The sequence below is a fragment of the Corvus hawaiiensis genome, chromosome 25 (assembly GCF_020740725.1).
Source record: "Corvus hawaiiensis isolate bCorHaw1 chromosome 25, bCorHaw1.pri.cur, whole genome shotgun sequence".
Classification (NCBI taxonomy): Eukaryota; Metazoa; Chordata; class Aves; order Passeriformes; family Corvidae; genus Corvus; species Corvus hawaiiensis.
The window spans coordinates 7,189,424-7,200,041 of record NC_063237.1 but is presented as its reverse complement, the minus strand read 5'-3'; the positions used below and the strand labels follow the sequence as shown (position 1 = coordinate 7,200,041).

General features: G+C 49.8%; 1 protein-coding gene across 1 annotated transcript; it reads left to right on the top strand.

Annotated features, from left to right (window-relative positions):
• Positions 1–43: 43 nt before the first annotated feature.
• On the top strand, positions 44–10,067 carry CXCR5 (C-X-C motif chemokine receptor 5). The gene is made up of 2 exons (XM_048329054.1): positions 44–1,821; positions 6,890–10,067. Exons 1-2 carry the CDS (start codon positions 1,783–1,785, stop codon positions 7,964–7,966), a joined length of 1,116 nt encoding a protein of 371 aa, XP_048185011.1. The 5' UTR covers positions 44–1,782; the 3' UTR covers positions 7,967–10,067.
• The last annotated feature ends 551 nt before the right edge of the window (positions 10,068–10,618 follow it).

Below are 10,618 nucleotides of genomic sequence, written 5' to 3'. Positions count from 1 at the left end.
CCGCGGCCGTCGGGCCGGCCCCTCAGTCCCGGCCCTTCCGTTTTAACCCGGTTTGACAAAAAAACGTGTGGAAACTTAGCGGGGCATCGCTATGTAGTCATTAAAACAGAGCCAACACAAACGTAAGAATAAAAGACTGAGCCACAGCCTGTAGGAGTCGTAACCACCCATCGTGTCAGGCTGGGAATTTTGCACTTCTTTTTAGACAGCTGTTATTTAGACATGGATTTTGACAAACCGAGACACAATGGGAATGTAATCTTAAACACTAGCACTTAAAACACCTGGTAGTTCCAAAACTGCTTCGCAGCCAAATTTTTCTTCAAATATTTTTCCAAAATACACGCAAAAGGACAAGGACATTCCTAATTTGATCTGGTTCCTCTCATCTACAGCTGTCTCTAGATGGTTGTTTTTCCACCCTCAGCAGCAAAAGGCACAGGCTCCACCCTCCAGTTCTGGCTGATTGAGAACATCCTTCCTTCCTCTCGGTCTCCCAGGCTCAGTGGTACCCACTCCTCGCGTTACCCTCAACCCTTGCAGCACAGGCTTCAGGACAGGGCTTGCTCAGTCTGCGTTGTCCCTGTGAGGTGGGGGATGTGAGTGAGGCACAGTGTGAGCTCCCTGTGGCCTCCCTCCGGTTTTGCTGCTCTCCATCCTCTCAGTTTTAGGAGAAAGAGTGCCCAGAGGCTGATGAGCACATGCAGCTGCACACAAAGGTCCTTATGGCAGAGGACGACAGCGGCATCCTCGGGGCAGTGGGTGCCCAACAAGGCGAGATCTAAGAAGCAGGAGGAGTGGTTGTAATCCAGCAGTGCCCACGAGAATAACATCACCTCCTTCTTCACCAGTCCAAAGTCCCACCAGAGTCTTTGCTGGTAGAGAGGCCTTGGTGCAGCTGTGCCTAGACAAGAGGAGGACAAGAACTGTGCTTGTCAAACCACCTCAGCTCCTCGCACAGGAAAAGCTTTCTGCCAGAATGCCAGCTGCAATGCCATCCTACTCTGCTGACCCAGACTGGGGCATTCTCACCGTGAGTCGGGTGCTGTGACAAAATGCCGAACAAAATGCCCATTTCCCCGAGCAGAGAAAATCTTGATTTCCCATCTTAATTCTCCTTTGTTACCCTTGTGAAATCAAGCTGCCCAGCCCCTGCTAGCCTTGCTCTAGACTTGCAGAGCGGCTGCCAAGGCTTTGCTTTCCTGTGCAAGCCACCTCACACTCCCCCAAGCCCACACGAGGGGCGAAGCAGCAGGAGAAGGAGCAGAAGACAACCACAAGTCACTGGGGTTAAAGCAGCCAGGAGAACCCCAAGGCAGAGGGCGATGATCATACAGACCATACCCATGCTTCAAAGTCCTGCACAGCTCCAAAGAAGAGCCTGGATCCAGGAGATTACTGGTAAAGGTGGTCCTTGGCACAGAACTCTTCAAAGCCTTTCGGACTACCTGGAACAAGGACGGCTGTGGGAAAGAGCCCTGAAGGTTTCCAGGGAAGACAGACCTAAGGATGTTCTGGATCTTCTGTGTTACAGACCAAAGGAATATGGATTCTTCAAACTGTACTTTAAAAATCAACTTACAGCACTAGTAAAAAGATGATAAAGCTAGATGCTAATCTTTACATCAATCAGGTTGTGCTATGCCTGGAGCTCATTTGCCTTGCAAATACTCTATTGTTGCATTCTGTGTCCCTCCCTACTCACTTAAATGATTAACTCCACCCCAGAAAAGAACTTTTGTAGAAACTTCTGGAGGAGAGACGGATCCTGCCCCTCCAACCATGGGGCCTGTAAGCTACTCATCAGAGACCTATGACTTGGTGAGTTGGGCCTGGCTTTGCTTGACAACAGGGATGGCAGGTAGAGCTGGGGTGGGCAGAAAGGCCAGGTTTCTGGCCGTCCGTCTTCTCACCCTCCTGTTGGCAGAGGCAGAGCTTGAGCCATTTCTTATGCCAGTGTAATCTGTCCTTGCATTCCTTAAGTCCAGACTTGACCACAAGCACAATGCTGTTGCTTGCAGAGAGCCAGTGTAGTGTGGCTGCAGCCACTGTGATCCAGGGGTGCTGAGGATTCTGTTAGGGAAAGCTGCCTAGCTACCGGCCCCTTGTGCACAGATGTGCTGGCAAGCACTAAGCCCAAATACTGAGCTTGCATGAGGACACAGACCAGAGTGTCTGCAAAGGGCCAGGTGACTCACCTGGAGAGCAGGGCTCCAGCAGTCCCATCCTGTGCTGCCAGCCTGTCCCAGCCTCTGCTCCCTGCTGCCCTGCTGTCTGCAGAGCCATTAGCACAATGTGGGCGTAAAACACTTACTCCGAGCCAGACACCTTTTGCACCAGCCTTCGGGGGTATAAATGACTTTGTACACAGTATGCGAAGCCCTGTACACCTGATCTGGTCTCCTTACACAACTGGAATACCCAAGCAAACCCAGTCTTCTCTCTCCATGTGTGAAAACCCTTGATATGACCATCCTGCTTGCTTTCTCCACATACAGGCTGTCATAGACTCTGCTGAAAGGGGAATATGCAGTATATTTACAAGAGGGGAAGATAAAATTGCAAGTATTTCTTCTAACAGGGAGTGATGACACTACGTATTCTACCTCACAGTTCTCTTCCCAGCATTTACAAGTGCATAAGAGCAGCTGCACCTTTTAGAGTACGTTGTGCTATCCAACGGGAAGCACACAGCAGCATTATCATTACCCTGAGTTTCAAATATTGCATCTCAGAATTTATTTTTTACTACAGTGGCTCTCTGCAGCAGACCTCAGGATTAGTTATTCCAAAAAGAGAAATGTTGGATTCAATTGTTACCAAATTTTCTTTCCTCCTTTTTTCCTACACACCAGGGAAGAGCAATGAGATGGGGGAGCAAGCCCTACCCTCCTTATTTCTTTTCTGATTCATCCAGTATAAAAATCCTTTGCAAATGGCAGTGATTCCTTTAAAATTTTTTTGGAGAAGACGCTTATTTCCTTGACCTCTGTTGAAGTTCAGTGGCAGCGCTAAAATTTGCTGAGAGGTTATAACCAAACTCAAGCCTTTTTCACCTCCTTTTCTTTGCATACAAAACTTTCCATAATCCTTATCTTAGTGATTTAATCTCTGCTGTGAATTATTTTACATCATAAAGGAGACCCCATGTGATGGGAATGGGGGGGTGGGGGGGGGGAACCCAGCTGATTTTAGGACTAAATGCCCACAGTCAGGTGCCACGGCAGGAAGAGTTTTAAACCTTTTCTCAGACTTCTGCTGTTGGGAGTTTGACATATGTTGTTTCCCACCTCTGTCTCCTGGCAGCTTCCCAGATTTGGCTCCCTCCTTGGAACAGGGAGGCCACAGATATCACATGAGCATCACTGTATTTGCTTTGGTGGTGCCATATGTTGCTTTACTTATGCTAGGTGCTTGTAGCAGCAACCTACCCACAGAGATTTGAAAAAAAGGGCCTCCAAAGTGTCTTGTCAGTGGCAACACAAACCCTGCCTTGTGTAGAGAGGATTGTTTGATCAATTGAGCAATTATGGAAGGAAAAATGATGAGAACGTTTGCACCAAAAGGGCATTTATCTCAGTATCACACAGAATACAGTGAGGGCCTCACCTAAATTTTGATTCCGTATGAGACCATTTGACTCTGTAACCTTGCGGAAAAGTACTGTCCCCAAAATGATAACCCCATTTCTCCATAGCTTTGCCTGCTAACCTTCCTCAGCTGCAGATTAAACAACCAAAAACACAGTTGCAGAAAGACCGCTGGGATCTACACCAGGTTCCCCGAGGTTCCTCAGGCCAGTTTTCATTGCAATGGGACCAACATGACTCAAGACCGTAAAGGCACCTACACTACAGTAACATGGTATTTCCACAGGCCTTGGTCTTAGTCCTGGATTTCCCTGGTTCAGCCCCTGGAGAAGGCACGAGCAGAAGCTGTGTCAGTAAATTGTACTGATGTGGGCAGTTACAGTTTTAAGGTTTTGGGAATGAAGTGTGCTGCTCCCAGCCCTGGCATCGACTAGAAGGGAATGGTTCGCATGGAAAAACCGTAACCGTGCACAGGTTGCTTCACTTCCGCAGCCAAATGTTTTGGTTGCTGACAGGGGTGGGGATCTGAGAGAAACGGCTGACACACGGAGACCAGAATAACTCTGTGATGCAGGTTACAGGGGTAAAGGGGTCCCTGAACAAAAAGCACACAGGAATGGCCTTCCCGGGCATGCACTTGACTGCCTGCTCTCTTACAGAAAGAGACACCACTTTTTCTCCCACCCCCAAAACTGCTGCAATTGTCTTGCAGGAGACCTGTACAAAGGTCCCTCTGCATGCACACTGTTGACTTACCCCATCCCGTATCAGGCAGTCACCCACTTCCAGTCCTAGAAATGAGAATTCCAGCAGAGCCCCCAGAAGCCTCTGCTTGTCATATTAAGTGCATCTCCTGCAGCTTTGGCCCCTGCCTTTCCTGTCTCAGCCCAGACTCTGATTTTTCATCCTCTTTTATTTGTCTCCAACTCATCTCTGTCCGTTCCTACCCACATGTGCTGCTCTGCTCAGAGATGCAGGAGAGGACGACTCAAACACAGCTCTGCACACACTTCGCCTACCCACAGCGAGTGGTTTCCAGTCAGAGCCCTCCCTACCCGCTCCCCATCAGCAATCAGATGGTGTCTGATAGTGGCACTCAGCCTCTGCACTTCCGGCTCCAAATCCAAGGCGATGCTGGAAACTGGTCAGCAGCCAAAGCCACTGAGCACTGCCCAAGCTGCCCATCCACTGCCAACGATGGCGCTGGCATGGCTCCTAGGGAGGACTGACACTCCAGCCAGCAAACCCAGCCATTTTCTATCATTTCATTTTTCCCTTCAAAGCTGGAATCGTCCAACCTCTTCCCAGTGAAATTTCCCATTCCAACATACAATCTGTTTGGGGTTTTCAGCACAGTCACCTGCACAGCCTGAGCGGCCTGGTTTGGTCTCTGCACCAAATTGCAAAGCTTTTTAGGTTGGTTTTGTTTTTCTCAGAGAGCTTCAAGGATCTGGCCCTGGTCAACACATCACAGATTTCTATGTGTGTTGGTAACTCCTGATGAAAGGTCTAGGTACAGCATAGGCAGGAAGTACTTTCAAGCTGGGGAGAGAAATAATTGGGAGGGATTTCTTAAGGCTTTTGTCTTTAGCAGCAATCTCTGGTCTCCAAAATCATACCCTAAACCAGAAAAATAAAAGTTCTTTGGTAATACAAAATGCTTTTCACCAAAGGCTTGCAGCCCCACAGTTACATTAGCAAGAGGTGGGCAGGGTTATTTCCCACTTTTCCCAAGGACTCATTCGCCCTCCTACTGTCCACTGCTTGGGGACTGCCTGTGCCAGCTGTCTGCTCTACATGTTTGGTAATGCTCCATAGGCTTCTGCCCCATCAGCATGCCCAGGCTCCTCTTGGAACCATGCAGATGGTTTCATCTGCAGAGCAGTTTGGATGAGTCCTGCTGCCGCCACGTCACGTGCAGAGGCACCCAGTGCCTTACCCAGAGAAAGCTGCCCGAGAGAAAAGAAACATAAATCACCCTTCCCTAGCCAGGCACAACACGAGACTCCAGGCTGGTAACAGTAATTTTGCTTAGTAGCCCATTGGGTGAGCAAAAACCCCCCAAATCAGGTCTAAAACTGTGTAAAGCAGGGCTGGTATTTTTAGATAGGAACTTTGGCTGATGAGGGAAGGCGCAGCAGGTGCAAACGGCTGCAGCTGGCAGTGAAAGGTATGAAAGCATGAGCAGAGACTTCCGCTGTGGTCAACACTGAAGTCTCAGCACAGGTCTCCAGAGAGGGTGTGGGTGGGGGACCTCAGGGTGGCTGCTGCTGAGCTCTTCCCAGTTGTTACTAATTTTCAGTTTGCCACAAGCCTCCTCCACCACTCTCTGTTTGTGCAAGGCCAGCTGGAGCGTGACTACCATCCAGGGAGCTCATCCTGAGCAGAATTCCAGCTTCTCAGCACTCGAGATTTGCCCACAGCCTCAGCCCAAACACAGGCTGGTCAAGAAGATACAGCAAGCCAAGGGCGAATCACATCTGCAGCAGCTCTATTGCTCTTCCCTTACTGGGTATCAGCCTGGGGTCCAAGTGGGGTTTTCCCTTCCCTTTCCTGCTCTGACTGCAATTAATTCAGGACTGAAGGGTTTATCAGCAGAACAGATCTCTCTCTCCATCACCTATTCCTGTAGCTATGACACCATAGTGCCTCAGAGGCTTTCCTCCCATTGTGTTGAACACCTGCCCCACACCTTCCTCTGAGTGTGTGGAAAGTGATCTCAAAGGACAACTGCTGCTGTCACCACCTCACCTTGCTCTGTCGTAGGCAGCTCTCAGGCCTCTGAGGAGGAGAAGAAGGGGACAGGTTCACTGCACAAAATTTGAGGTACTGATGTGCTGTGCGGTGAATCCTACCATCTTTATACCTGACAGCAGGCAGCAGGCAGGACAGGAGCGGTCCGTGTCAGAAATGGGTGGAAAAAATCAGGAAAGCTGGTAGAGGAGGGTTCCATTTGATGTGAGAAAGCAAAATGCACCAGCAGGCAACTTGGCAAGAACCAGAAGATGAAACTGATCATCTGACTGGACACAAAAACATCCCCAAATACTCCAGTTAAAGATTACAGACTGAGCAGTCCTCGCTGTCACAGATGGAGAAAACCCTCTCTACCTGCTGCTGCACCTCCTGGCAGTGGAGGGGCCTCCAAGGTCATCACATTGCAGACAGCATCTCCTCCTGAGGCAGGTGGGCTGCAGGACATGGGGGTGCTCCGTTTAGGTCTGCCAGGTGCAGCTGAGGGACCGGGTTCTTGTGTTCAGAAACTCCCCTCCATTAACAAGACTCTCTCTGTTCCCCAGAGCCAGGTGGAGCTGAGTGGTTACTACGAAGCTGAGAACACCACCCCTTCTTTGGAGGGCTACTTCTGCTTCAACCCAGCCTCATCTGTGGTTGGCAACCAGGGAGACCCCTTCAGAAAGGTCTTCATGCCCCTCATCTATCTGCTGATGTTTGTGCTGGGGACTGTGGGCAATGCCCTGGTCCTGGTCATTTTAGAGAGGTTCAAGCGGTCTCGCACCACCACAGAAAACTTCCTTTTCCACCTCACACTGGCCAACCTGGCACTGTTGCTCACCTTTCCATTCAGCGTGGTGGAGAGCTTGGCTGGGTGGGTATTCGGGAAGTTCCTCTGCAAGATACTCAGTGCTGTCCACAAGATCAATTTCTACTGCAGTAGCATGCTGTTGGGGTGTATTGCGGTGGATCGTTACCTGGCCATCGTCTATGCAATCCACACCTACCGCAAACGCAGAGCTCGCTCCATCCACCTCACCTGCACGGCTGTCTGGCTCTGCTCATTGCTTCTGACTTTACCTGATCTCATCTTCATGGAAGTCTGGACAGACGACAGCAACCGCAGCATTTGCTACTTTCCAGAGGTTGGGATTGATGGCAACAATGCATGGCTGGCAACCCGCTTCCTCTACCACACCGTGGGCTTCTTTGTGCCTCTGCTGGTCATGTGTTACTGCTACATGGCCATCATCCGGGCACTGTGTCAGTCCCAGCGCCTGCAGAGGCAAAAAGCCGTCCGTGTGGCCATCCTGGTCACAGGCATCTTCCTCCTCTGCTGGAGCCCATACCACATTGTCATCTTCCTGAACACACTTACCAAGCTAGAAGCCTTCACCAAGAACTGCCTCCTGGAAGACCAGCTGGACACAGCTATCATGGTGACAGAGGCCATCGGCTTCACACACTGCTGCCTCAACCCCATCCTCTATGCCTTTATTGGGGTCAAGTTCCGTAACGACTTCTTCCGGATCCTGCAGGAGCTTGGCTGCATAAGCCAGGAGACCCTGCAGGAGATCCTGGAGGTGACAAGGAAGGCTAGCGGGATAGAGTCTGACAACACCACCTCCATCTCCACCTTCTAGCTGGGAAAGGCTGCCTGCAGGGCAGAACTGGCCTGGGGCTTTCCTTCCCAGTGGCACCCTTGCTGCGGTCTCAGTTACAAGTTTCACAAGCATCCCCACAACTTTCTTCACTCCTCAGGAAACAGGTCCAATAGCCACCAAACACCCAAATCCCATCGGATACCTTTCTAGGCTCTTCCTGGTTCTCATACTTGTAGAGATCCACCTGGCAGCTGTTGGTGAATGCTGGATGTCGATGGTCACTCTTGTGGGGCTGAATGAACTCGAGTGGGTTGAACCTGACATTCCCACCTCTTCCTCGAAAAACTGACTGCAGGCATCTTGTGCACAAAGCCAGGCACGGGACTGGGGTGCCAGGGGCAAGGAAAAAAGGGCATCCAAGTAAATGAGTCATGTCAGTAAGCAGGTCTCCATTTCACTAGTTCAGGTTGGTATAGACATGCCCAAAGGAAGCCATGGGACTCAGTGGCCATAGCAACTGGAGAGATGCAGGTAGGACTGCAGAGGGGGTCTGCAGAGCTCAATCTGATAGCATGGACACACAGTGCTGGACACTCTCTGACCGCAACATTGTCCTCCTGCTGCGTGACGTCCCCCCAGCCAGCCATAACACATTCATCTTCCCAACACAGCTCATGCCAGGAGGTCCTCCCACAGACTTCAAGATTTGACTGTCACAGACTCCTTTCCTGACACCAGTTGCATCCTTCCACACTCGTTTGATCTGTTTTACTGCTGTTATGATCTCCTGTGAGTGGCTGCTGAACTGAATGCCTGGCTATGCAAAAGTTTTCCTTTAAGGAAGAACACTGTCTGAAGAGATGGCTTCTGTCTTGTGACTGCACGCAGGGGAGAGAAACCACACAGCTTTGTAAGGCTGAAGGTACAGAACGTGGGGTTTTTTGGCAGCTAGTTGTATGGCTGTTTGTGGGTTCTGAGAGCAAGGAGACCCACTGCCCCAGACTAAGGGAAAGCGCTCATTTGCATAATTTCTCTTTGTTTTTAGCAAGGCTCTAGAGGATATGTGGCATTTTGCTTTGCACTATGCTTTCTGATAGTTTTCCTCCACCTGCATCTACAGGGCTTTCAGAGATTAAGTGCATCCAGGTGTACGGAGGACAAACCTGGGTGGTGATCTTGCCCTGAACTGCAAGTATGCAGAAACTGCTCAGATAAGGGCAGCTTGATGATAATTTGGTTCAAAATAAGAGCAGCAGCTTTCCCCATCACTAATTCTTACCCTGCAAACTGGTGTGTGGGGAAGCCCCAGCAGACTCAAGACAGCCTGCTGCTGCCTAGGAGGTCTTGTCACAGTTTCACATGGCAGCGGGCCCACAACACTGCTCCACGACATTTGTTCCTAAGGAGTGCTGTGGCCTGAACATACATACCAATGTCACATGAGCACGACCCTCATCACGAGCACACTTTAAAATCTGCTCTACCCTTCACCTCACATTTTAAGCAATGTCGAAACAATGTTAGTTCTCTTGCAGCAGCAGGAATTTTGTGCTAATCTCACTTCTGAAGTTCATCCCACTAGCAGAGAGCTCGGTCCCAGGTGAACTTCACAGTACTCAAGGGCCCTGCTAAAAAGACCAGCCATTATGGAAGGGGTCACATTACCTCAGCCTGACGCAGGCAGAGATCTCAATATCTTGATCTCACATTGTGACTTCAGGAGAAAACTCACCTAGTATAAGGCAGTCCACTGTTTCCTGCAGCAACGCATCTTCAAAGACGAAATTTTCAAGTAATGGTGATTGTGGTTGTTCAAGCACATACATGCAGCAGAGAAGGGCAAGTCTCTCAAGCCTGCACTCGTGTTCTCCATCGTTGTACCAGTGAGCAAACCCATTGCAGATGCATTGTAAACACCTCCCCAGCAGGTTATGGTGATAATTGTATTTCTACATGAAAATGTTACTGAAAAAAATAACAGTCAAAGTATAAAATTCTTACAGTGATCACAAAATAAAAAAATCTGCACGCAAATGAGAGTGAACAGATTAAACATCTATGGTTACTATAGCTTTTAGCACTGGTGTGTGCAAACCTTTAGGAGGGTTTGAGGTAAGCTATAATAAACAGTTGAATAAAACACCATCTTCTCGTGTATAGTGCTTGTAAGCATTTGTCTGCAACAGCGTCACTTTCTTCAAGGCAGATGCATTAGAGAGCACTAAGTGGGCAGATGGCACCTTTCTGACAAGCTCTGCTCAAAGGAGCACCTTGCTCAGGTTCCCTTTCACCAGTGCCACAGAAGGCTCTGCTGTGTTCAGAGTCACTCCAGACCTACATTGCCTCTCTGCTTTACAGAGCCTCTTCCACTAACTGCAGCACCTCCTGCTCCAGTTTTACAACAGCTGCTAACCTGACTGGAAAGCTGCCCTTGCACCTACATTTGGAGCCTGGGAATGGCTTGGCTCAGAGATGGCAGACCTTCCCCAGAGAGCTGCCATTGTTGCTTCCACAGCTGCCTGCAGCCAGCCTGCTGAATGGCAACAAGAAGAAAGCAAGAGGAACTTTCCTTCACCGCAGAGGAAGCTCTGCTTTCCACTCAGCGAAACCCTTGCTGTCTCCTCAAGGAGACGTGTCATGGCTGTCACAACACCTAGTCCCAGAGTGGGCTTCCCCGCTAAATGCTCACAC